Source organism: Ceratotherium simum, chromosome 38 (genome assembly GCF_057802395.1).
Source record: "Ceratotherium simum simum isolate JZ-2026a chromosome 38, ASM5780239v1, whole genome shotgun sequence".
NCBI lineage: Eukaryota > Metazoa > Chordata > Mammalia > Perissodactyla > Rhinocerotidae > Ceratotherium > Ceratotherium simum.
Genome location: NC_141937.1, coordinates 13454719 through 13481455, shown reverse-complemented (window position 1 = coordinate 13481455; position 26737 = coordinate 13454719). Strand labels below are relative to the sequence as shown.

Sequence of the window (26737 nt, the reverse complement as noted above, 5' to 3'; positions counted from 1 at the left end):
GAATCAGCAACAGGACTGTCATGGCAGTTTGAAGTAAACCCCAGGGCCTTAAGTACCAAGCCAACTAGTCGAGAATCAGTTTGATAAGCAATGAGAATTCACTGGGAGATCTTGTGCAGGTGAATCAATATTATCAGAAGTGCACTTTAGGAAGACCAATTTGGAAGTGGTTTCTAAGAGGAGAGAGAGATTAGAGACAGAGAAAGAAAAAGAGCCTGCTATTTCAATAACTTGGGCAAGGGCTAATGCGGGCCCCGACTAGGCAGCGGCAGTGGGAATGGAAAGCACGAGAGAGGACGTGGGACAGCCACCACGCCTTGTGATGGACTGCCAGCAGAGTAGGCTGAGAAGAAGAACTGTTAAAGCAAGAGGCAAAGATGTAAAAGCTAATTTTAGAAAAGTTTTAAAATTAGTTAAATGCTTAACCATAGAGCTTATGAGGAGGGAGGATGAATTTTTCTTTCTATCTATTCCTTTTCATATAGTCACCAGCAATTTTTCATACAGCTATCCCACTTGCGATCATTTCTATTGTTTTGTATGGCACCCATATCGAAAAATCAAGTGACTTTTAGAAAACAACCGTGCAAGATCCGTCCTGCTGAGATTAAATTCTAATTTCTAAAATTGATTTTACCCCTTTCTGCGTTTAATCTTTGACTTCCTCCTCTGCTACGGGCCAATGGGCCACAGTTTGCAGGGTTTGTTTTTACTTACTGCTTCTTCAGTTTGCTTCAGCTGATTTTTTTTCATCATTTGAATATAAAAGAATTGTACTTCGGAAAAGCATCAAAATATGAAGACTGTCATGTAAAAATAATCTGCATGAGCTGCTTGAAACTGGGATTATAAATATTTATCTTCTCAGTTTCTCTGATATCTGATCCACCTGTTAGCTGGTCTATCTTCCAGCTGTGTTCAAAATCCAACCAGTCCATTTCTCAGCTGTGATCTCCCTGATCTGAATGTCCACCACCCTTCCCATCAGATTACTGCATACCCTCCCTTAGGTTTCTTTGCTTCTCTACTTACGTCCTACCTCCCAGGGGCTCTCCCTCACAGCAGCCTGAGTGGTCTTTTCAAAAATGGAAATTGATCACATCACTCCTCTGCTAAAAACTCCCAAAGGCTCCCTAAGTAACTCAAAATATCAAAAGTCCTTAAGTGGCCCATAGGCCCTACATCATATGGCCACAACTACGCTCCAACCTCATTTCCTGCTAAGCTCACCTTGTTCACCCTGCTCCAGCCGTACTGGCCACCTTGCAAGGCCATCTATGCACCAAGGAGATCTTGATTCTAACTGTTCCCTTTGCTTGGAAAATTCCTCCCCTGAATATCCACCTGGCTGACTCTCACACTGCCTTTCAAGAGTTTTGCTCAGATCTCAGCTCTCACTAAGGCCTGTCCTGGCTACCCTATTCATTGCCACAACCTAACCACCAGCACTTGTGATCTCTGCTTAATCACCCAGCCCTACTGCTTCTACTGACATAGCAGATAATTTGCCTACTATGTTGATTGTTTATTATCAGTCTTCCTCAACTAGAAGTTTGGCTCCATGAAGAAATGAATCATTGTCTTTTTTATTTACTAATGTGTCTCAAGTATTTACAACAGTGGCTCTCAAATATCTGTTAAAGGAATGAATAAGCATAGATCAAGTTATCGGACAATGCTTTTTAAAAATTAAACTTAGAGGAAAAATATATGTCACAGATTTTTATTGATCTTTAAGCTCTGAAATCACTTTGTAACTTATGATATTATTGAGTTTGAAATGCGAATGAAGTCAGTTCCTTTTTTGCTCTTTTTATGAGTTTTAAGGATTCACATGTAGTGATTTCTACAAAGGATCTTCCAAAATGAAACCTATGGAGTCCCACCTATTACGAGCTTTTTCAAAGGCTGTCAAAAAGTTCCCCATTTCTAATTTCTCTGTGAATAAATGGGTGTCCTTTTCACTATTCATTCTGTGAAGACTTCTCAAGAAGAAGGACAGAAACAGAAACCTCTTGTTCACTCAGGAAAGACTCTGAAATGTTCTTCTCTTGTGGAATATGATCCCGCCCATTAGAAGCAGAGGTCCACACGGGTCAGTGCTGAAATCTTATAGCAGTTAGAATGATTAGACATTGAATTAAATTTTTAATTCAAGATTTTAAAATGTTTGAGATAATTTTTCAGAATAGTATTATTTTATACTTTTGAGTTCATCATTCCAAAATGAAAGTTCACTATCCAAGATATTTTTCTAAAAAAGCAAGAACTTGGGAAAAAAAATTTTTTTTTGCTTATGCTTATATAGATCAGTCATATGGCTAGCCTATGCCAGATTGAGCCAAAACAATAAGTTGATTCACGCTCTGGATAAAAGTTATCATGATTTTTTGAATTTCATCTGTTTAAATAAAAAGTGTAAATGTTATTTCAACCAAGTGTCTTGCATGTCTGTTTTTCAGAAACAAGAGAAAACAAAAACAAAATCTGCTTAGGAAATATGTGAGCAGGAGGAACATATTCTGTTTCTAGGGAAAATAAAATCTAATTGTTCAACATTTATCTATTTCCAATGTATTTCTTCAGAAAAAAAATGTTGGCCTTAGTGGCCTTCCAAAAAATGCTCAACTTAGAACTTGAAGAAATAACATTTGATGACGATTCAGAAAATTCTAAAGAATCCTCCCACTGCAGTGACCTAACTTACTGGTCTCATATGCATCCTTTCATTTAATTGTTTTGAAACAAGCATTCGCTGAGCTTCTACTGTAACATCAGGTAAGACTGACATTGTATAATGCAATTGAGCCGTGATCCTTCATCTAAGAAGACAATTTGGTTACTTTTACTTTCAAGTAGCATTCTAGATGCCTGTCAATGCTCTTAGTCAAGTAATCTGTGATATTAGTTTGCCATTATAAGACTGAATCACAGTATTTCAGAACTAAAATAAATCATAAGAGTCTTATTGGAGGGGACAGTGGGAGGGAGAGGGAATTTCAGGAAGAGAAGGAGGGAGAACCAACTAAATCCTTGTATGTTGTGGGTTAAAATAGGAGAGACAGACAGAGACAGGGAGACACAGAGAGAGAGAGAGAGAGAGACAGAGACAGGGAGACACAGAGAGAGACAGAGACAGAGACAGGGAGAGACAGACAGAGAGATACACAGAGAAATAAAGCCAGAGACAGAGAGAAATTAAATAAAAATATATGCTTCTCTATTAAAGCAATAAGGCACATCTATTGCAGACCTACTCAGCACAAAGTTGATAACTTCCCTAGGAGCAATAACGAGTAATCCAATAAGAAAGTTGTTAAAAGCTATGAGACACTTTAAGTTCTGGAGATAGCATTAAATTTGAGTGATATAGAGAAAATAAAAGCCTTTTCTAAATTCAGAAACTGATTTTTTTCAAAGGAGAAAGATTACATTAAGGAAAAGCTATGAATATATTGAGAAAGGATATCAGCTAAGTCTAGTTCCAAAATGTCTAAATTTTACCATATTCAAAGTTTTATTTTATTTATATCTTTCTTAGTTTTGGCTAGTTCTATTTAACAGAGATTCTAGCAAATATACTCATTCTACAAATATTTATTTCTGGTCTTGACTGCTAGCCAAATAAATTAGAAAAGTGACCACAATTCTCCACTGGCAGTGTGTAAAACAGTAGAGGTCATTATTTAAATGATTGATTTAACACCTTAAATCCAAGAACTGGCAAAACACAAATAAAGATGAAAACTTTATCACACTAAATAGAAAATTCTGGCAGAAGAGGTCTGGTAAGTGAAGGAGCTGCTGTAACCTATCAGAGCCCATAGTTATTTGGATCCATGGATGGACAAGTGTCAGAGTAGAGAGGAAAGAACATAGACTATAAAGTTAGACAGACCAGAGTTCCTATCTCAGGTGCTCCATTTACTGGGAGTGTGACCAGGCCATTCTGCCTCTCAGAATCTCGCTTTCCTCATCCATGAAATGAGGTTAATAATATCTAATTCCTCATGACCTGGGAATAGAAAATCATTTTTTAAACCAGAAACAAAGGCACTAACCACAATGGAAGTGCGGGATAAATCTGACACATTGAAATCAACAATATCTGTCCACAAAAAGAAACCATGAGATAGAGTCCAAAAAAATAAAAGCCATGGAGTGAGGAAGGAGGTTTGCCTAACTTTTAACTGACAAACTAGTAATGTATAGAATAATAAAGAAATCCTGTACATCCAAAATAATAATAAGACAGCTAAAAATGTGCAAAAGACTTAACAGACACTTCACAAAACAGAAAATCCAAATGATGAACAAACATGAAAAAATATTTGGCCTCATTAGTAATCAGTGACATGTAGATTAAATGTAGATTAAACTACTGCTCAGGGTTGTTTGTGGGATTAAATGGTTATATATTTAAATCACCTATATAAATCGTGATACATGGTAGGTATAAAAACCATAAATCAACTTTCCCAAAGATCCCTGCTTAACTCTTTCTAGGGGCCATCACTACAATGCCAATGAGCATGCAAATATAAAGACATAGTCTTACCATCCGTTAATAACCTGAACTTACACAGGATGCTTCCAAAGCTTAGAATTAAACTTGGACTTCTCTCTAGTGAATATACAGAATCATCTCAGGTGCAGATTTAATGCACTAACCCCACTCGTGGCTTCCTGCTCTCTTTCTGACTCTAATTTTCTCTTCATGCTATTGTCTTCATCCCCTTTGCATTCATTTTACATTGTTATCGCGCATGCACCTAGGCAAGGCATTTTCAATTCTTTCTGAGAACAAGTAGGGTATAAATAAACACTATAAAACAAATCTTTCCAAGATCTGGCCTATCACCTAGAAGCCCTTTGCATTACCATGATCCTCAGAGCATGATACATGTATAGGTCACACACAAACACACCAAGTTTGTCATACCAATGGTTTGCTATGGAGAAGGCTCAAAATCAGCACCCTGAGAATTGCACTTGCTCTTTGGCATGACCTTAATTTGGCCTTTTGTAAGAATTTATTGGTCAAGGTAGTTTCTACCCAACTGGAGGGAATGATGTCCACACATTTGACGGATGATCAACATACTAATGACACTGGTACATACCAAAGAAGACAGAGTCTCCGAAGAGTAAGGAGGGGGTGGTGTCTCTACAGCCGTTTCAGGATCTTCCTGTTCACTCTCACTGTAGCATTCTACAACAAAAATGAAAATGCTTCATGTTTCAACGCCATCCTCGCTTATTCCATAATGCATGAGCAGAGGTTTTTCTCCATCTAGCTATCGCATTTCCAGTCCAATTCAGAAAGTACTTATCTAGTGAGCTACCTGGTGCAAGGAGATTACACAAGAGGGAAAAATGAATGGCCACATTAGGGTTTCTGCCTTTCTGTTCAATACACAGGAAGAGGACTAACTGTGGCTCAGGGGAAATAAAATAATTCCTCAAAAGAGGTGTGAGTCATATACTAAGGGAGCATAAATCGGTAGTGATTAATTTTGATCATAGGAATCCTAATGAGCTGAAAATAGCAGGCTAAGTAAACCATCAATGGTGCACACAGAGGGATGGGAGTACCAGACCGAGGATGCAGGCTGAGCCAAGCATACGGAATCCCCTAAGGGATATGGTGGAAAATGAGGCTGAAAGGTTGCTTGAGGCCGTATCATGGAAGGCCTTACATACCAGGAGAAGGAGAAGGCTTTTTTTTTTTTTTTTTTAATTTTTTGTTTATTGCAGTAACATTGGTTTATAACATTGTAAAAATTTCAGGTGTACATCATTGTACTTCTATTTCTGCATGGACTACATCATGTTCACCACCAAAATACTAATTACAACCCATCACCACACACATGTACCGAATTATCCCTTTCACCCTCCTCCCTCCCCCCTTCCCCTCTGGTAACCACCAATCCAATCTCTGTCCCTATGTGTTTGTTTATTGTTGTTATTATCTACTACTTAATGAAGGAAATCATACGGGATTTGCAAACCATACATCTGATAAGGAGAAGGCTTTGTGTAGTTATTTATTTTTCCTCACAATCTATAAAGGTACTTCCAATGTACAATGAGTATTTATTTTATGGGAAAGAGGACCAAAGAGATGGTTAGCAGACTGATTTCACAGTATTGCATTGTACTTCTTTATTGTTTTAAATCAAGTTGCCACTTTCTCACTTCTGAATTTAAGATTTTATGATTTTGTTGTCTAAAGATATAACTCCCTACTTCCAACTCCCGAGTTTCATGTGGTCTGAGCATTTCAGAAATAGTAAAAGCTCTATGACCCTGCCACCTAAAGCCTCCTTCTTCTCAATATTAAGGAGTAATGGCATCATTAAGAAGACGTGGATTCTTGTAGCTTTTGAACCCTAAAGGCTACAGACTGAGCTAAAAATATGGCCTGTGTCCCAATCTGACATTTAGGTTTCTACTACAAACTTAGGGTAATTAGTCTGAGAACACACCTGGTGGAAATATTAAAATACCAGAGAGGAAATAGTGGGATGAAAGTTATCTGTCTAGATCTTAACGAGATCATGTCTATGAGTAAGAATTCAGTAAGTGGGACAATAAAACATTTGCATTGGCAGTTGTTTGAGATGTCAGTGAAGCCTACAGCTGCTAACATGTGGGTGAAGTGTGAAAAGCACTCTTAGCCTGCATGGGAAGCTCTATTCCATGTTGGTGAGTCTGTGTGAATACGTCTGTCTCTGCATATTTTCAGATAATTTTAAATGCCGAAGTATGTTTCATTAGGACAAGACTATACATAGAATTGACATTGTATTTTCATCCTATTCTCATATTCTTGCTAAATTTTCAGAAATTCAAAATACAACATACCATCATCCTTTGTAGTGGGTTCATGGTGGATTACAGCTAATCCAAGCTTGTTTAACCACCTAAAATTCAAATAGAAAATAAATATTTGACCAAAAAGATTGGTCTTCAACTTATTCACCTTCCCCTTAGACCCTGAAGGAAGGTCTTGTGCCAGACTTGACAATGAAAAAAGTCATAATTCTATAGTCAGTCTAAACATTTCCAGAAACAGCATAACTTTGTGGTATTGAAATCTATAATACCACATTTGATCTCACATTCAGGGCATTCTTTGTAAGATAAGAAATGAAGTGGCCCATTATCCAGTTGGTTAATATGGGCAACTATGTTGGATATTCTAAATATATGAACAAATGTATCTTTTGTAATTGTGCATTTGAATCTTTTAGTAACCATCAAAATTTTTATCATTGAATTTAGTAACATAACCATTAAAGTTCTAAGTCTATAATTCTTAGAATGTAAATTTATTTCACAAAAAAATAAAAGATGATCCATTTTTAAACTGGAATTTTTATATCAATCACTGAAAGATCTGGCTAGAGCTTGAGAGGTATCCCTAAGCTGGGGAAAATTTTAATTTCTTGAAGAGTTTTATGTAAGGTAAAAATTGACAATGTCCTGTCTTCTATTGATTTACCATTTTATTGGCAATTAATTCCAGCTAAACATCAATAACAAATATAGAACTAGACAAAACTTAAGGAACTCAAACTTGGCTTATGACTTCAGGTCACTGTAGTTCCTTCTCAAGGGTTTAGCTGGGAACATTATATTTTACGACATAAATTTTTAGAAGACACAACATGTGTCTATTTCGTACGTTCCTAGCTACACAATCTTCTATTTAAAGGGAAAATATTATTTTGAGGCAGTGATAATCTAAGTGATTTATGTCCCACTTCTTTCCAGTTTTTTAAAAAATATTCCATATTGTGTATTCGTCTTATTTTTGATGAACCAGAGCGTTCAGTAGTAGTCTAAGTCAACCAATACCAAGAAAATAATAGTAATGCTATGCACTTACTGATTCACTCATACTTTTCATTTCTTCTAGTCCTGTAATGCCTCATGAACTGTACAGCATGGTACACCCCCATCAGGGCATAAATATTGCACATTCCCAAGGCTACAATTGTGAACAAATTAGGAATCCTTACCTAAGCCTCAACTGCCATGGTCTTGCTGTATTTATTATTTTTTTAACAGGAAATACATAATAAATTTGATTTTTAAAAATAAATAGAATAGGACTTTCTACAAGAAGGAAGACGAGCTCCAGCCTCGTTTAAGAAGTCCCTTTCAGCACCATGATAAACATAAGCTCTAATGGCCACTTAAAACTAGACCAGTACATGTCATAGGAACCAGAAAATGTTCATCAAGACCCAATAGAATATAAACAAAACAAAGAAACAGCAACTCACAGAAAAAATACAAATGGCTAATAAATATATTGAAAATATTCTCAGCCTCAATAGTATTTTGGTAAATGCATATTCAAACATAGGAAAATATTTTTCACCACTAGATTGGCAAAAATTTTAAATATCGTTGATTTCTAGACTTTTGGAGGAAATAGTCTCATCCTTTGCTGAGTTGACCAGGAAAATTGAAACAGTCAATTTTAAGCAGGCAATTTGATGATACTATTCAAAATTTAAATATCCATTCCCTCTGCCCAACAATTCTAATTATAAACGTCTAGCCTACAAAAACACACCTTCATGTATAGAAAAAAATGTGGAAAAATGTTAATTCAACAGGGCTTGCAATAGCAAAAAAGAAAAAATATTCATCCAATATAGTTGTCCATTAATAGAAAAATGGATAAAGAGTGGTACTGAATCTATCAGAACCAGATTATAATGAAGCTAATAAAAAGACTGAGGGGGGGGCCTTGTAATGACCTGGAAAAACCCTAACGTACCATTAAGTGAAAAAAGCAAGTTCAAAACAATATGTTTAGCCTGATTCAACATACTTTTAAAACTATATATTTGTATAGGTCCATGAATTGGTATGCAAAGAAAAGCATCAGGAAGGATATACAGTCATGTGCTGCATAACAATGTTTCAGTAAACGATGGACCACGTATCCACATAATCTCACGTGGTCCCATAAGATTAGTACCATAGAGCCTAGGTGTGTAGTAGGCTATACCATCCAGGTTTGTGTAAGTACACTCTATGATGTTCGCACAATGATGAAATCACCTAATAACACGTTCCTCAGAATGTATCCATGTCGTTAAGTGACACATGGCTGTACATCATATTGTTAAAAGCCGTCAATCCTAGGGAGAGTAGTTGAATTGGAAGGCGAAGTTGGGGGTATGGGACGGTTTTCACTTTACATACTTCTGTATTATATGATTTTTTTACAAGAATATATTTTATGTATTACTTAATTACAAGAAATATTTAAAAAAACATTTAAAAAATCAATCAGGCAAAGCATAAGGAATTTAATGATTCACTTTTAAAATACCAAAATAAACTAATTCTTAGTTTATACTTGATTTCATAATTATAGAAGCTGTTCCTCCCCCGAAAAAGCATCTAAAAGTGAAATAGACAAATTTTTTTTTAACATATCAGGACAAAAACTACTTTTGAATTGAAAATGCCTGAAACAAGAAAAAAGGCATTTCTAAGTTCCTTTCCAGAACATGGAAATACAGAAATTGAGCAAAACAGAAGAGTATTGGCAATAAAGAAAAGATTCCTCTCAGCCCTTACTCAAAACTCATGTCTTTTTAATTGCCACCATTAATTACTTGCTGTGAAAAACTAGTGATTGTTCAGAATCTTGTTTGACTATTTTCTTTCTAGAATCCACTGGCTTAGAGTACCTCCTTTGTTAAGAACTTTTTTTAAAACATCGAGGCAGTAGAAAAAATTCTATTTGTGGCTCAATAGATGGATGTACAAAAAACTTATATTTACATAAAAAAAGACGATAGATGCTTCCTGGGAGTTTGTTGTATATTAACTTGATGTGAACGTGTGTGTTGGCAGACCACAAGTGTTAAGAAATTGATGCACCAAACAAGAACATTCTTCCCACAAACACGGAGAAAGGCAGCTACCATCAGTCTTTGTTTAGAAACTGGCTCTTTCATCACCCTTAATTACTTACCCCTGTATTCTTAAATTGAGGGTCCCTGCAGAACACACAGCATTTCTATTAAACTTAATTACCTTTCCCTTCATCGTCCCTGAGAGAAACGTCACCACCCAAAAATGCAGTTATCCAAGGAGACGAACTTCTAAAACAGGACCCATCACTCCAAATGCCACCCTCTCCTTCCCTGGTATCTCTGCATCTCACTAAGAAATACCCAGATACGTAATTTCCTTGCTTAAACAGGCCACATCAGTAGGAAGGGAAGCTCTTCAGGTGCTAACGCAGAACAAATCTTTAAATATCGTCATAATTTTGTGGGAGAAGGGAGAAATTAAGCTGAGATCCTGCATTGTTGGCTATTTGAAAAATCATCTTCAGAATAATAAAACTTAATAACAATCCTATAAATAAAAGAAATTATGATACATGCAGGCACAGGCCATATGGGCATTTACCTACGAGTGGCCAGATGGACAATTTTTAAGTGTATAAAGGATGCTGAGAGATTCAAAACTGTGGGGTCAGGAAAACTTAGGTTCAAACTTCAATTTACATCTTGTTTGTACACTGAAAAGATAAAGAAATGCTAACGTAATTTCTAGTAAGATTAATAGATCTTCACAGCGTAGATAGGCAATAAGATCTTGGCTTTGATAGCTAGGAAAGGCTTTGATTTAACAGCCAACCGGGCAGAGTATATATATCAGACATATGGCCAATACTCATGCAGCTCTACTTGCTGTTAGATAGATCTCTGCAAAGGGAGAACATAAAAACTGAAGATAAATGGACTCGAAATGTAAAAAATAAAAAAAAAAGTGGAGAAATGGGTGGGCAGGGAGCTAAATAACTCAGATATGCGATTTAGAGAGCAAATATGCCTGAAATGTAACAAATAACCTTGTAAGGGTCTCACACTTTCACTGGTTTAAAAATGTATTTCACTGTGTAGGTGGAGAAAAAAAAATTCACTAGGTAACAAAACACTTAGCAGTAATTGTTTCTCTGGTAAACGCGGTCTCACTCTCCCCTTGTCGGAGAGAACAGAACTGCTTTGAAAGCAACAGCCACAGGATGGGTAGGAAGGATGTATGCAGACGGAAAGGAAGCTGGAGATACAAGATGCTATTTGAGAGAAGCCAGGGACAGCAAGAGGCAAGGAGGGGACAGAACGGTACACTGTTTCACTGCCATTAAAGGTCAGAAAGGACTCTCACTATCCTCACTATGGTAGGGCTCCAACTACTGCTGGGCAAGACATTAAGCCTTCCACACTCCACTCACACACCTACAGCTTACTAATCAATAGGCTTTAGAGTTACCTATGCAAATAAAAAGAGAAATAAAGAGCTATGACCAAAGGGTTCAAAATCCTCTTTTGTGTGTCTGCTCTTATTTTTCTCAGATGCTTGAGCAAGCCAGAGGGGGAAGCTAAAATCAGAAAGAGGGTAGAAACAACTTCTCTCTTGTGCAAGTAAATGAAAGACTTGTTTGGAAGACTCAATTGTCAATTCCTTGCCTTGGTATTTCTAACAAAGGGTTTCCCAACTTTCTGTGGTAAGGAGCCACTCTGCCCTCATCCGAAGGGTTGTGGTAGGGAGACAGTGTAGGGAAGAGATGAGGATGCTTCTAGCTAGACGGGGCCGCTGACGGGATATCCTGTAAGAAGTTGTGTGCGTGTGTGTGCGCACGCACGTTTGGTGAAAAGCAGCTTCTTTTTTCTTTAAGTTTCTACAGCAAGAGGGCAAAGAGAAATGATACAGGGCAGATAGATGAGGAAATCATCATGTATAAATAAATAGTAGATTAAGCCATCAACTCTATGAATGGAGGAATTACATCTGATTTCTTTATTTCTATTGCCCAGGATCTGCTACAATGGGGCACATAGCAGGCATTCCATAGATATATTTTTAATTAGTTATGTAAGGTAATATGAGAAACTGAGAATTCCGAGAATAGGGCTTAAACTAAACAGAATGCCCTCTGATGCCTCAAACATCTCAATATATATGTATAGCCTCATTCAAATAACAGCCATTGTGATCACGCCAAAATCTAAACCAATAGGGATGGAGTAGGGCAGATAGTACTCTACACAAATATTCTACTTATTTAAACAGAGCAAGCAGGAGATGGAGTCAGGGATATAAAATTTTATGTTAGATGTACTCTGAGCAAGGACATTTTGCAAAATGTTCAGGAAGAACATGGAGAGGTGATAAGCACATGAATCATCATGATAATCACACAGCACATATAAATGCCATAAAGAAACTTATCATAGCTGTGAGATCCGTTACATAATACTTTAAAGCCCTTCTCCTTGTGATGTTGATTCTGATTTTAACATTTTCTTACAATGACTTCTATCTATTCCTGTCTCAACTTAGCGGTTCCCTCAAAAGATTCATATTACTTCTTCCTCAAATAGCCATTTTGATAAGTGTAGTTCTCCAAAATGCTTCCAAATCCTAGAGAAGAAAGCAAGAAGACTTTAGAACTGCTAAAGAGATTAATCCTTAAAGTAGCAGAAATAAATAAAGTAATAATTGATATGAACATATGCTTAAAATTCGAACGCCTGACCAAACAAAGTCCATGCCCATAAAGATTGGATTTATTGATTTTTTCTACTTACACGCTCATTTCCTGCGTATTCTCGGCTGCAAAATAAAAGGTCTTTATCTGCGGATGGCTGATCCTAAAAGCACTTGAAGGGGGAAAAGCATAGACACATAAGAAATTAGTGTTTGTAATCGTCAGTGGATTTGAAAGTAAATCAGTCAAATATAAGTATGGTAAAGTCATCTGCTTTCTTTATAAATTTACAAAAAATAATTTAGTTACATTAAATACCTATTATCTAATCTCTATTTCATGTAGAGAGCAAAAGGTTAATTTATCAGGTCGGGACATCCAGAACAAGACTGAGTCATGGTTGATCAATAGTTTCTATTTAAAGAATATGGGCATACTTTTTTATTTTCATTTGCTAACTGCTTTACTACAAAAAGACAATAAACTAACATTTAGCGTGATAGAAGTGTCATTTCAAAATACTCAAATCAACCTCTTCAAGCAAAGTATTTATTCAAATTCAACCAAATATACAGTCGTGTGCCTCATAACGACGTTTTGATCAATGACGGACCACATGTATGATGGTGGTCTCGATAGATTAGTACCATATAGCCTAGGTATGTAGTAGGCTATACCATCTAGGTTGGTGTAGGTACACTCTGTGATGCTTGCACAACAACGAAATCACCTAACAATGCATTTCTCAGAATGTGTCCCTATTGTTACGCGATGCATGACTGTATGCAAAAATTTTATTTATGTGAAAATAATCAAGTATAGAACTTATACATTGTGACAATACATCAAAAACCTTATCAAAACCACCCTCTATTAGTAAAAAATATATGTAAGGTAGATTTTTAGTTTAAAAGTATAAAATATTGAAAATACACAATAAAGTGTTTCCCCTTTACCATTTAGACCAGAAGTCTTGCAGTACAGGCCAGGGTTTTTGTAAATAACCAGTGTGGTCAAACCCACAAGAATCTACACAACCTCCTGTATCACTTGATACGTGCAGCTATCCCAGAGTGGCAGAAACTTAAAAGCTAACACGAGTTTATTCATTTTTTTTTGAATTTTTTATATTTTTATAATTTTATATATTTCTTTATGAATGAATTTTTTATTCATTCAATTGCTGCTTCCGGTAATATAGGTCAATAGGTAAATGCCCCTTTCTGACAAAACAGGAAAAGGTGTCAGAGGTAGAAGAAGAAGGTGAAGAGGACACCTGCAAAATGCAGCTGGATGCTATCATGGGAACAGCTCTTCACTGGGAGTGTGGATAGAGCCAGCTCTCCCATGAGTTCTAGGCAAGGCCAGACTCTCTGGGCTGTTCCCTTCTCAGCAAAGCAAGGACCACGGGCTGGTGATTTTTTTGGTTCCTGTAAGTTCTCAAATCTTTTGGACTTAAATTATGTTGGGATACAATCCCCAATTCTAAGATATCTCAGAGAATTCAATTTCAAGGGTGCTACTGACAATTCCATGAACTAAGGAAAAGAAACTGGTCTTGCTGCATCTCTGGTAAATCTTACTTAACTAGTCATCCTCCTTAAAAGGACAAAACCTTGACATCTGACCTCCCTGCCAATCCTGGATGGGAGCTTGTTTTTCTTTCTATCACAGACACAGTCATCAACAACATGCCATGCCAAGGCTCCACGGGGTTTTAAAATCCAATCTGCTCTGCAAAATGAAATTCCAGAAAACTAGAGGTTAAAAGCTTCTAATATCAGTTAGGGTACCAAGCCATAATGCTCAAAATTCTCAGACATTTGAGTGTCACCTTCACTAAATTCCAAATCTCCACATCATTCGAAGAACATTATGAAGGGATATTATCCTGGCTCAGAGTTTTGTGGAAAATGCTAGACAACTTACTGCTTTTTCTTGCATTCAGATGCTCTTTCCACAGTGAAATCGGGCAGGTTGACAAATCCATCAGCTTTCTCTGCCTGAAACAAATACATACCACAAATATGAATAAATGCATCAACCCTAGCAGTTAGTTTATTGAGAGCATCTACATTGAATAGAGAGAGTACAAACAAAATGAAACAGAATCAAAAGATACCTCTCTGAATCAGCATTGGACTTTCCATGAATCTTTCCATGAGAAGTAACATGACTACATCTCGGGGATGGCCAATGTATGGCATGCATAGGACCTGCCCTGCCTCCTGTCTTCCTGGAAAACATCAAAGCTAACCCATCCAAGCTCTACTTCCTGCTGAACCCATAGGCATCCTCAGCATCATACTCATCCTACTACTCCAGCGAGCCACAAGCACATAAGATGGAAGCTAATTAGCATTCTAATATACTGTGGACAGAGGTCTGACTCTGGAGTTAGCAAATCAAGGTTGATATCATGGATCTACCACTTACTGGTTGTTACGAGACTTAAGCGAACTCAGATAAATAAAACACTTAACAGACACTCAACAAACATTATTTCTTCTCCCAAATCTGTAGGTAGTTCCTTGGGGGTCAAATCACAGAATCATTTCTTGGAAAATCTCAGTTCTATAATCAATTCCTAGGAGTTCTTTCTACAAAGGAAAGAATGCAGAAGAAAATAACACTTTCGAGGACACAGCATGAATGCCACTTTAAACACCAAAAATTTCATAGGAAATGTAATCCCTGTTCCACCTCTCTAAGAATTTGTTAAGCTTTACTTTATGGATAAAATTTAACTGAACCACAAGGAGGCTAGACTGCTTATCACAAATAGAACTCAAATCTCCTTCCGTCTACACTGATGTCTCTGAGTGGAGAAGTACAAGCCACAAGATTAAACACAAATGAGTCAGTGGTTGTTGGGAGATGAGTAAAAACTGATTTTGAAAATACAATCTTAATTTTAAAAGTCAGCTAGCTATTAAGTTAGCACCATGGGTGCTCTTAGTTCACTTTATTATTCTCTGTCTCTTTCCTTTATCACCAACTAGAGTACACCCTGCACTCTTCTCTTCAGAAAAATTAAACTATGAAACATCCAACCCTATCCCTGTCTCATCTTCTCTCTCCTACCTGGGTCAATTTATCCAAACTCCTCATTTGAAATGCTTTCTTCTTATAAAGACTCAAAACTCAAGTCTAAAGGGCACTTTCTTCTTTAAAAAATTATACACATATTTTTTTTAATTCCAATTATCTACCTCTTGATAGGCTGTTTGATTACTGGATGGTGGTTTCACCAATCCTATCTCAAAGAGAATATAAAGTATTTAAAGAGCATAGACTGTGTAAGTCAACTTTTTCTACAATACACAATGCTTTCTGTGGATTCTCAGTTATCATTATATAAAATTATAGTTTTGAAAAACTACGTTAAGCTCCAGCAATTCCACTCCTAGATATATACCTAAAAGAGGTGAAAACAGGTACTCAAATAAATACAAGTACATACATGTTCACAGCAGCATTATTCACAATAGCCAAAAGGTGGAAACAGTCCATATGCCCACCAACAGAGGAAAAGATAAAAAATATTGTGGTATATCCATACAATGGAATATTATTCTGCCATAAAAATGAATGAGGTACTGATAGATGCTGCAATGTGGATGAACCATGAGAACATTACGCAACCTGAAAGAAGCCAGACACAAAATGTCACATAGTGTATGATTCCATTTATATAAAATATCCAGAATAGGTAAAGCTAAAGAGACAGAACACAGGATAGTGGTGGCAGGGGCTGGGGGTAGTGGGAACAGGAAGCAACTGCTTAACATGTATGGACTTTCCTTTTGGTGTGTTAAAAATGATTTGTGACTAGTAGAGGTGGTAGCAGAATTTTGAGTGTACTAAATGCCATTGAACTGTTCACTTTAAAATGGATAATCTTATGCGAATTGCACCCAAATAAAAAAAAAAAAAACCCTATGTTGGGCTAAGGTATTTTATGTAAATTCCTATAATTGTTTTAGAAAGAAAAATAAAGTATATTCACCATTTTTCTACTTCTTCCTCTCATTCATTTCTATGCCCACTGTTACATAGAAGCTGTGGTTACCATGAACCCCAGTGACTATCGTGTTGCTAAATCTGATCTCCCCTTTTTAGCCCTCACTTAACTGAATTCTAGTAACTGATGCTATAGCCCTCTCCCTCCCTCTTGAAATGCCTCATATCTTGCTTTTCTGACAACATATTCCTGCTATTCCCCTCCTTCTCTAACTACTCCTTGCTTTCTTCCATGGGATCTTCTTCTCCTGCCTGTTTCTTAAACGTCAGTGTTCTCCAGATTTCTGATTACAGACCTTTTCTCTTCTCATCCCAGTACTCTCTATGCGGGATCATACACACTCCCATGGCTGCATGGTTCACTATTGTACACACATATCCAAAATCTATACCTCAAACTGGGATTCAATCCTGGATCTTCTCTCCCAGCGACCTAATTGCTTAGTGTACCTATTCACATGGGATTCCATGGATTTCCTGTTTGTGTCCCTCCACCCCAAATTCGTATGTTGAAGCCCTAAACCCCAATGTGATGGTATTTGGAGGTGGGGCCTTTGGGAAGTAATTAGGTTTAGATGAGGCCATGAGGTGAAGTTCCCATGATGGGATTAGTGTCCTTATAAAAAGAGAAAGAGACCCCATCCCTCCCCTCCAAGTAAGGATACAGCAAGAAAGCAGCTGTCTGCAAACCAGAAAAAAGTCCCTCACCAGACATGGAATCTGCCAGTACCTTGATCTTGGACTTACCAGCCTCCAGAACTGTGAGCAATAAATTGTTCTTTAAGCCACCCAGTCTATGGCATTTTGTTATAGCAGCACAAATTGACTAAGACACACCCAAGAGTGACAAATCCAAAACCAAACTCATCGTCTCACTCCATAAAATGCCTGCTCCTCTTTCTCCTGTGTTCTCCACTTCAGTGAATGATGTCACTTTCTATCCAGTTGTCAAAAAAGGAAATATGCAAGGCATCTTTGACTCTTCAATTTCCTTCTCAGCATCCACAAAAGTAATTGACTAAGTTGTATCATTGCTGCTTCTATCACAGCTCTTTAACCCATCCATTACCTACCACTTCCTTCAGATCACCATTAACTTTCACCTGAATTACTGCAAAAGTCTCCTAAACCATTATTCCTCTCTCTAGTTCTGTCCTTTCCTCCAATTTCATGTTCAAATCACAGTCACGGCAAATCTTTACTCCATGAATATTCTTCATGTCACCTCTTTCATTAAAATCCTGCGTGGTTCCCAAGTGCCCTTGGCTAAAGTCTAAGTGCCTTAGCAGAATATGAAAGGCACTTCACGATCAGGCCCTGCTTAAATGGACAATTTCATCTCCTCCAATGTCCCTTCTCAACCAAAAGTAAACAAAAAATTTAAAAGAAAGAAAAAACAATACTTCCATTGATCTGAATAGAATTCACACCCAATCTATAGCATTATTAGTCTCTGGACAATTTATTTTCAGTAGAAAGAGCCCATCTTAAATGATTACGATACAAAAGTCAATCAGCAAAAAAACAAAACATAAATATATGTAAGAGATAAGTTGTAAATGTTCATTCAGGTGGATTCCTTTTCTGCATAATGAAATGGCTGAGATTCCTTCAACTAAGATCTTAAATAAATTTCAGTAAAAGACATCTTAATGTTTCCCCAGTAAATCTTTCCTTTATAAGCAAAGGCATTTTGTCATTGTACTGAAGACATTTAAGCTGTATTCAAAATCACAGATAACTGTGTCAAAACTGCTTTTGCTTATTTGACTTGCAAAAATGCCTCAAAAATGACAATCACAGTGGGAAAATCCTAAGAGAATGACAGTTGTCTGTTCTTCCTTCTTTCCTCCTCTTACCCCTCAGATCCCTCGTTCCTTGTTACGTTAACTAAAATAACTTTCTCAAATAACATCCTTCCTTTTCAACAATTCCCAACTTTCTGAAAAGTAACTTGAAAGTTCTGCGCTGGTGCCTGCAATTTTCCCTCTGTATCCTAATGTAATAAAAATTTTGTTTTCTTGCCAAAAGTATCAAACCATCCTTTGGCCTTTGTGCAAACTTGCCTTACCAAGTCTAGTCTTAAATTCTGAAGCGAGACAATGCTTTTTACTTTGTGGTATGAAGTTCTACAATCTCAAAAGGAGTCAATGACTCTTCACATAGCAGTCCATCCACTTTTCCCAGAAACTCTGATTTTGTTCATCTCAGTGAAGTCTCATCTGCAGTTGCTGTATTAGGCAGCATTAAATACACATTTTTATCCAAGCTGTTAGTGTTACACATTCAATTACTCAACACATATTTATTGAGCATCTTCCTTGTGTCAGGCACTGTGTCAGATATTTGGGATATATCAGGGGACAAAACAGACAGAGAGCTCTCAAGGGGAAAAGAGACAATAGCTCAACATATAAACCCATAAATTACACAGGGCATTGTGGGCGATAACTGCTATGAAAAACAGTAAAGTTGATCAGGGTAGAGGTTCTGACTTCAAGCAGGGCAGATTGCCCTCTGCTCCTAGGCCTACAATGCCCTTCCTACCTCACTTCCCTAGACACGTCTCCAGGAATCAACTTAGGTGTGACCTTCTCCAAAACTTTTCCCCTGCTCCTCGGAGCCCGAGATAGGTGCCTTCCTCTTCATGCCCCAGCACCAGGGGTTGGCTTCGCTTACACACTTCTCTTACTGTATTTAGTTATCTGGTTATTTCTCTGTTTCTCCAATAGACTGTGAGCACCTTGAAGGAAATAAATTTGCCATTTATAGTTATATCATTAATGCTTGGGACAAGGTAAGTATTCAGTACATGTGAAATAAAGAAATGAGTTTTATGAATGAATGAATGACAGAAACGTTGTCTTTTTTCTCTGACAATAGAGAAAATACTAAAATGAGATGCAGAAGCCACTTTGGAAAACAGTTTGGCAGTTTCTAAAAAACATAAACATATAATTACCATACAACCCAGCAATTCCACTCCTCTTGGGTATCTACTCAAGAGAAATGAAAGCATATGCCCATGCAAAGATTTGCATGCAAATATTTATAGCAGCGTTATTCATAATAGCCAAAAACTGGAAACAATCTAAACATCCATCAACTGGTAAATAAATAGTATGATATATTCATACAATGGAATATTGTTTAGTGAACTATTGACACATGTTAAAACATGGATGAATCCTGAAAACATTATGCTAAGCGAAAGTCAGACACAAGAAATCACATATTACTATACGATTTCTTTATGTGAAATGTACAGAGAAGGCAAATCTATGGAGAATGGTGGTCGCCTGGAGTTGGGAGGGGGAATGGAGATTAATCGTACATGGACATGATTTTATTGATCTGATGAAAAAGATTTAAAACTAATGTATTATGATGGCTTCATCATTCAGTAAATTTACCCATAATTATAGAATTTTAACTTTGAATAAGATGAATTTTATGATGCATAAGATATATTTCAATAAAGCTGTTTTTAAAAACATGAGATGCAGGAAAAGTTTGGGGAACAAAAACCTGAATGAAATTACTTTGTCTGGCCATCTGTAAGACTTGAAAGAAGGTAAAATATGAGATCTCTGATGATCCCCCTGATGACTCAATATGATTTATTCAAACTTTAGATGCAAAATTGGTTTCATATTTCTCATATTCTATGGTTTAAGCCTAACTGTGGCTTCAATTTTGGACTTCAGGAATTTTAGAGACAAAAATATTTTGTACAGAATTTGCCATACTTCAGACATATTTTTAAAAATTAATTCAAATAGGACATCAAATTTTAATATTTAAATGCAAAAATAAGTGTTCATTGCCTTCGATAAAGTTTGGCTTTTTCCTACGATAAATACCTTGCAAAACAGACAAAATTACTTAAGTATCTACATAGGTCAGAAAGGTAGACAGGCAGACCTAAAAAAATAAGAGTGATGGATACATTCCAGAGGCTAAGTAGGTCAAAGAACAAACCAAAGACAAATGAAGCATAATATAGGAAATTACTATGTATTTTAAGGTTAAAAATAAAAAGTATAATTATCTTTCTAGTCTCAGGGGGACCATGTTTCCTTGATTCTAAGAAACCTGATTTTTTACACTTCAATAATTTTGAAATCAAGAGGCACCTTAGAATCTATATGTATTTTCATCATAGCATTTCCCCCCACTACCTATTATTAAATACATTATGGGTCTTTAAATGAATAGAATCTTAAATTCAAGGCAAATAATAGTTTGAAAAACAAAATATGGATTTCTTTGACATATGCTTTTGTGTTTATGTGTGAACATGGATTTAACACTCTTGGAATTATTTTAAATAAATTTAAGTGAGGTTACCCAATGAATATCAGAATCAGGAGAAGCTGCAAAATTCCATTTCTCCAAATAAATTTGTGGTTTGTTTACCTCCGCCCTGAAACCCCCAGCACACTGGAAACAGGCAAAATCTAAACTCCAAGCGGAGCTGCCCATTCTCATGTCACCTTGGAACAGTTGTCCCTAAATTCTAATGGAATACACAGACTTTTGACCACTAGATAAATCTGAATTATATTCTCTAAAATATAAGCTAAAAGTAAACTGAGATGCAGGAAAAGAAAAGATAGGATAAAATCAATTGTCAAACTGCTAATTCTACAGAGAAACAGTCATTCTCATACACTGCTGGTGGTAGTGCAAAATGGAACCCAATGGAAGACAATTGGGCAGTAACTAGCAAAAATTCACTTACCCTTGACCCAGAAATCCCACTTCTAGTATCTGTCCTAAATATAGAAATGTATAATGACATGTGCATTGCAACATTATTTGCAATAACGAAAGACCGTAAAAAATCCAAATGTCTAACCTCAGGGGACTGTTGAATAAACTATGGCATCTACATACAATGAACAACTATGAAAAATGACATATGTACATATTAGTAATCTCCAGGACATAATAAGAGAAAAATTAAGGTACAGTTCAATAGACATAGTATGATAATTTCGTGTAAGAAAAGAGAGATAAGATATGCCTCAGTATACATACTTGCCTATATTTAAAAAAAAATCAGAAAAATAAAAACAAACATAAAAAGAGAGAGGAAAGAGGGTATAGGAACAGGGATGAAAGCAAGACTTATATTGTAACTTATTATATAGTGCTGACTTTGGAATTGGGTAGATGATTTATATTAAAAAAATAAACCAAAAAAAAGAAGCAATTCCTAAAATTAAAAACAGAAACAAATGAACCTAACTGAATATAAACATGGTGACATAAACCCACATGGATAATAATTACTCTGAGACACTTTAGAGCACAGAATTTTGACTATACATAGTTAGTGAAATAGAGTCTAAGAACTTTTAGTAGTGACATTGTTATTATTTTTTAAGAGAGTTTTAGTAGTTTTTCTCCTCTCTTCCACCTCAAAAAATTGCATGGAATCTAAAGTTTCCCTCCTCCTTTCCACATGACAGAGTCCATGACACTGCTTTGTTCTGATAAGCAATTCCTCTCTCTTCCTTTCAGAAAGGAAATATGAAGATTACAGACCAAGGCAATCCACATTCTCCAAATATTACCTGGCCTGCAGGCAGAGATCTGAGCTTATCAGCACTGGGCTGTGACATGCGTCGTAAGGGAAGCAAGAAAAAATAATGTTTTGTTTTGTTTTGTTTTGTTTTTCTAGATATCAGAAGCAGGCCTGGCAGTGAGAATGCCTGAAATCTTTTTAAGAAATATAATAATCTTGAGTAACATCCAACAATAGCTAACATTTATTAAGTGCTAAGTACAGGCCATGGAGGTACTACCATCTCGGCCTTTAGAGGAAAATTAATCATACCCAAGTGCCAGAATTTATGAAACTGATGGCTTTTTAACCTAGACACCAAACTGGATGGGCATTATAAAGTCGGAAGGTTATACGGTATTATTAAAGTGAGAGAACTCAGACCAGAACCCAGCAATCAGTTAAATAACAATAAATGAAGAAGTTAAAAAACTTCAGTCTCAACAAGAGCTAAAATAGGAGAAGAGAATCTGCAGCTGATGGATGTCACAGAAGAAAGAACTCTGGATTTAGAATCAGAAGATCTGATGCAAGCTACTTACTGTGTGTCCTTAAGCAGAATACTTAACCTCTTGAGTCAGCGTTGCCACAGTGAAAAAGCAGATACAACCAGCATCTCAAGACTAACTGAAGTTAACATAGATGTATGTAATACTGTAAAATTATTAAAGCTACACAAAATATGTAATATTGTAAAATTATTAAAGCTATACAAAATATGTACTATTGTAAAATTATTAAAGCTATACAAAATTTAAGATTTTATTCTCATTAATTTCTAGGAATTAATGATAAGAATTGGGAAAAGGAATGGAAAGAAAACCAAAGAGAAAGAATGACCCAGAAAGACAAAGGCGAAGAAAAATAAGTTTTTCTCTCTGTCCATTGTCAGCTGAATAGCTGGTTCTATGTCTCAGCTCTCCCTGTCTTCTTTGCATCAGATTTATCCTTGTAAAAAATATTTTAAATTCCTTGGAGAACAATAATGCTAGCAGACTCACTGTATCCTTCATACATTATCTAGAGTATGTTTTTATTAAAACTGTTGCATTTGCTTTTATCTAACATTACCTATGAATATAATGAGATTTTGACCCAAAGAGACTTTCTTCTTCTTAATGCATAGAAACAGATATTCTCTACAGAGAAAACATTTGGTAAACATTTTTGACTATTAAACAGAAAAGCCCAATTTCCTACAGAACCCACAGGTTCCTGTCATTAATTAGAAAAATGGACTGAAGGTGTTGATGGTGATAATCAAGATGGTTCTGAGGATGCTGAGGCTCCAACAAGAGGAAGAGAAAAATGACTCTGAAAGAAGCAGACCGCTTGTAGCAGATGCTCCTGGTGACCCAGCCACATGCCCCCGTCCTGACCACCCAGGCCACACTGGCCAGACTTCTCATTGACGGAACCTGCATCTCTCTGTGGGAGGGCTTTTCTAGGTACCAGATTCTACTCCCCTACCTGTGCAGAGGGGCTCAGGAAGCAATGTTCCCAGGATGAGCCCTCAAGCAATGACCAATGGGACTTGGTGTATAAATACCCCAGCCCCCCTGCCCCTTGTTAGGAAAACTCTGAGGTGCATGTTTTTCACAGACTCTCAGAGTTCCACAGCAGAATTCTGTTTCAGTTACCCACAGTCACAATTTGCTTGCTAAGGAGAGTTTACTAGCTAACTTTCCACCCTTTGTCACTTCCCCATTCCCTTTCTAAGTATTTCTGGTATCACTTTCCAAATAAACTGCTGGCAACCAAATCTTCTTCTCAGGGTCTGTTTCTGGGAAACCTAAACCAAGATACCATTCCTCTTAGATAGAAAATGTTCCTATTTATGGTTCCTACTCGTGAATAGCCCAACTATGTGGCACCGTAATTCCTCTTCATTATTTCCTCCTAAAAATCACCAAGGGTATGACTACCATACTATTATACTAGGTCATATTTAAGTGGTGACCAAGAAGTGACCGGCATCCTATTTTATGATCTGTATATCAGCTCTTCTAGCTAGCCACTCTTACTTACATTCTTCCGTTCTCTCCCTACAGAATCATATTTTAAATGAAATTAAGTTTCTAGTGAACTTTCTGGTAGTCTGACATACAAAGATAGTCATTGCCTTCTAAAATATCATTTTTTTAAAAAATTAAGATGGAGACTTCACAATGTAAAAGAATCTCGTGTTAATGTTCTCTGTCACATAAAACCCTTAGCACACAAGGCCAATCATAGTCCTGCCCTATCCAACTTCATCTCCCACCTGTTCTTTTAGAAGCCTTAAAACGCTAGAGATAATTTTCACCTATATAAGGTTGGTCTCTTCAGCAGCATGGTGAAAAAAAAAAAAAGGAAGAAAGCACTAATAGGAACAAAAAGTTTTAAGTGAATAGGAAGAAATGTGATTAAATCTCACTATTACTGGGGCTGGCCCGGTGGCGCAGCGGTTAAGTGCACACACTCCGCTTCCGCGGCCTGGGGTTCGAAGATTCGGATCCCGGGAGCACACCGACACACCGCTTGTCAAGCCGAGCTGTGGCAGCAGCCCATATAAAGTAGAGGAAGATGGGCACGATGTTAGCCCAGGGCCAATCTTCCTCAGCAAAAAAAGGAGGATGGGCATCAGATGTTAGCTCAGGGCTGATCTTCCTTACAAAAAAAAAAAATTATTACAGAATAAATTACATCTCTTGCTATCTTAATAAATTTTATCCACCATCCATGGTTAGAGCAGCAGTGGAGGGAAGAGTAAATAAAGGAACACCATTTAAGAAAATTAAAAATCTTGTGCATTTGATTTCTATATTAGAAATTTAGGAAAAGGAAAAAATAAGGTTAGTTTTTTTTAAATCATAGTCAGTCAGTAGGACACACAATCGCGCCTTTGTACAACGCATATTAAATCTTCCAATACTTCAGGAACTGTCAAATCTCTTCCAATTGTTTCCATGAGTTTCCTGAGTGCCATCAAGATCCAACTCAACCACAACAAAACAAATAACCTGATTCAAAAATGGAAAAGACATTTCTCCAAAGAAGATATACAAATGGCCAAAAAGTACCTAAAAAGATGCTCAAGTTCAACAATCATTAGGGAAATGCAAATCAAAACCATAACGAGAAAGATACTACCTCACGCTCATTAGAATGGCTACTATCCAAAAAAAAAGAAAACAGAAAATAACAAATGTTGATGAGGATGCAGAGAAATTGGAACACTTGGGCACTGTTGGTGGAATGTAAAATGGTGCAGCCACTATGGAAAACAGTATGGCAGTTCATCAAAGAATTAAAAATATAATTAGCATATGATCCAGCAATTCCACTTCTGGGTACAAAACCAAAACTTTGAAAGCAGGGTCTCAAAGAGATATTTGTACACCTATTTTCATAGCAATATTATTCACAATAGGCAAAAGGTAGACACAACTCAAGTGTCCATCAACACATATGAATTGATAAACAAAATATGGTATACACATACAACGGAATATTATTCAGCCTTAAAAAGAAAGGAAATTCTGACACATACTACAACATGAATGAACCATGAAGATATTATGCTAAGTGAAATAAGCCCATCACAAAAGACAAATACTGTACCATTCCACTTATATGAGGCACCTAGAGTAGTCAAATTCACACAAGAAAGTAGAACAGTAGTTTCCAGGGACTGTGGAAAGGAGGAATAGTTATTGTTTAACGAGTACGGAGTTTCAGTTTTGCAGATAATATAAGAGTTCTGGAGATGGTTGCACAATAATGTGAATGTACTTAATACCACTGAACTGTTTCCTTAAAAATGGTTAAGATGAGAAATTTTGTGTTAGGTGTATTTCACCACAATTAAAAAAATTAAATTAAAAAAACATTTTAAAGATACTATTCTGAAAATCATTATTTGTCAGTAAAGGATGAAAATGCATTTGCCACAGTAAGTTTCATAAAATTTGAAGTGTGAAAATATCAGTGGTTAATGTGCTGTTAATGAGCGTCATCTCCTTCACAGGTAATAGCTATCTATTCACATCTCTGTTTAACAGATAAGAAGACCCAGAGAGGGTGGGTGGTTTGCCTAAGGTGGTATATGGCTCAGCGTCAGGGTAGAAACTGTCCCCCTGATTCTGAACCCAGGGATATCTTCTAGTACAGCATGTCATTTCCTTGTGTCTTTTTTTTTTTTTGGTGAGCAAGATTAGCCCTGAGCTAATATCTGTTGCCAATCCTCCTCTTTTTGCTGAGGAAGATTGGCCCTGGGCTAACACCTGTGCCAATCTTCCTCTACTTTATATGTGGGACGCCTGCCACAGCATGGCTTGATAAGCGGTGCGTAGGTCCACACCTGGGATCCGAACCCGCAAACCCCGGGCCGCCGATGCCGAACACGCAAACTTAACCACTATGCCACCAAGCCAGCCCCTCCTTGTGTCTTTTTTAAAGACATTGTTTCAAACATGTTCTCCTAAATTCTGACTCCTTTAAAAACTATTCAATATTTTAAAAAATTTTTGCACCGCATAGCTTCCTTTTGAAATGTTCTTGAAACATGCTCTATGGGAGACTAAACACAGAAGCATGGGGACAGATGACTTTATCAGTTA

General features: G+C 36.7%; 1 protein-coding gene across 4 annotated transcripts in view; it reads right to left on the bottom strand.

Moving 5' to 3' along the window:
• Nucleotides 1–26737, bottom strand: part of IPCEF1 (interaction protein for cytohesin exchange factors 1) — a 164827-nt gene that overhangs the window by 38120 nt on the left and 99970 nt on the right. For all 4 annotated transcript variants that reach the window (XM_087425118.1, XM_087425119.1, XM_004440693.3 and 1 more), the window contains 4 exons: nt 14471–14544; nt 12642–12713; nt 6871–6929; nt 5124–5212 (listed from right to left, as the gene is read on the bottom strand). In XM_087425118.1, coding sequence (XP_087281244.1) covers nt 5124–5212; nt 6871–6929; nt 12642–12713; nt 14471–14544 — 294 coding nt within the window. The remainder of the gene's footprint in view (nt 1–5123; nt 5213–6870; nt 6930–12641; nt 12714–14470; nt 14545–26737) is intronic.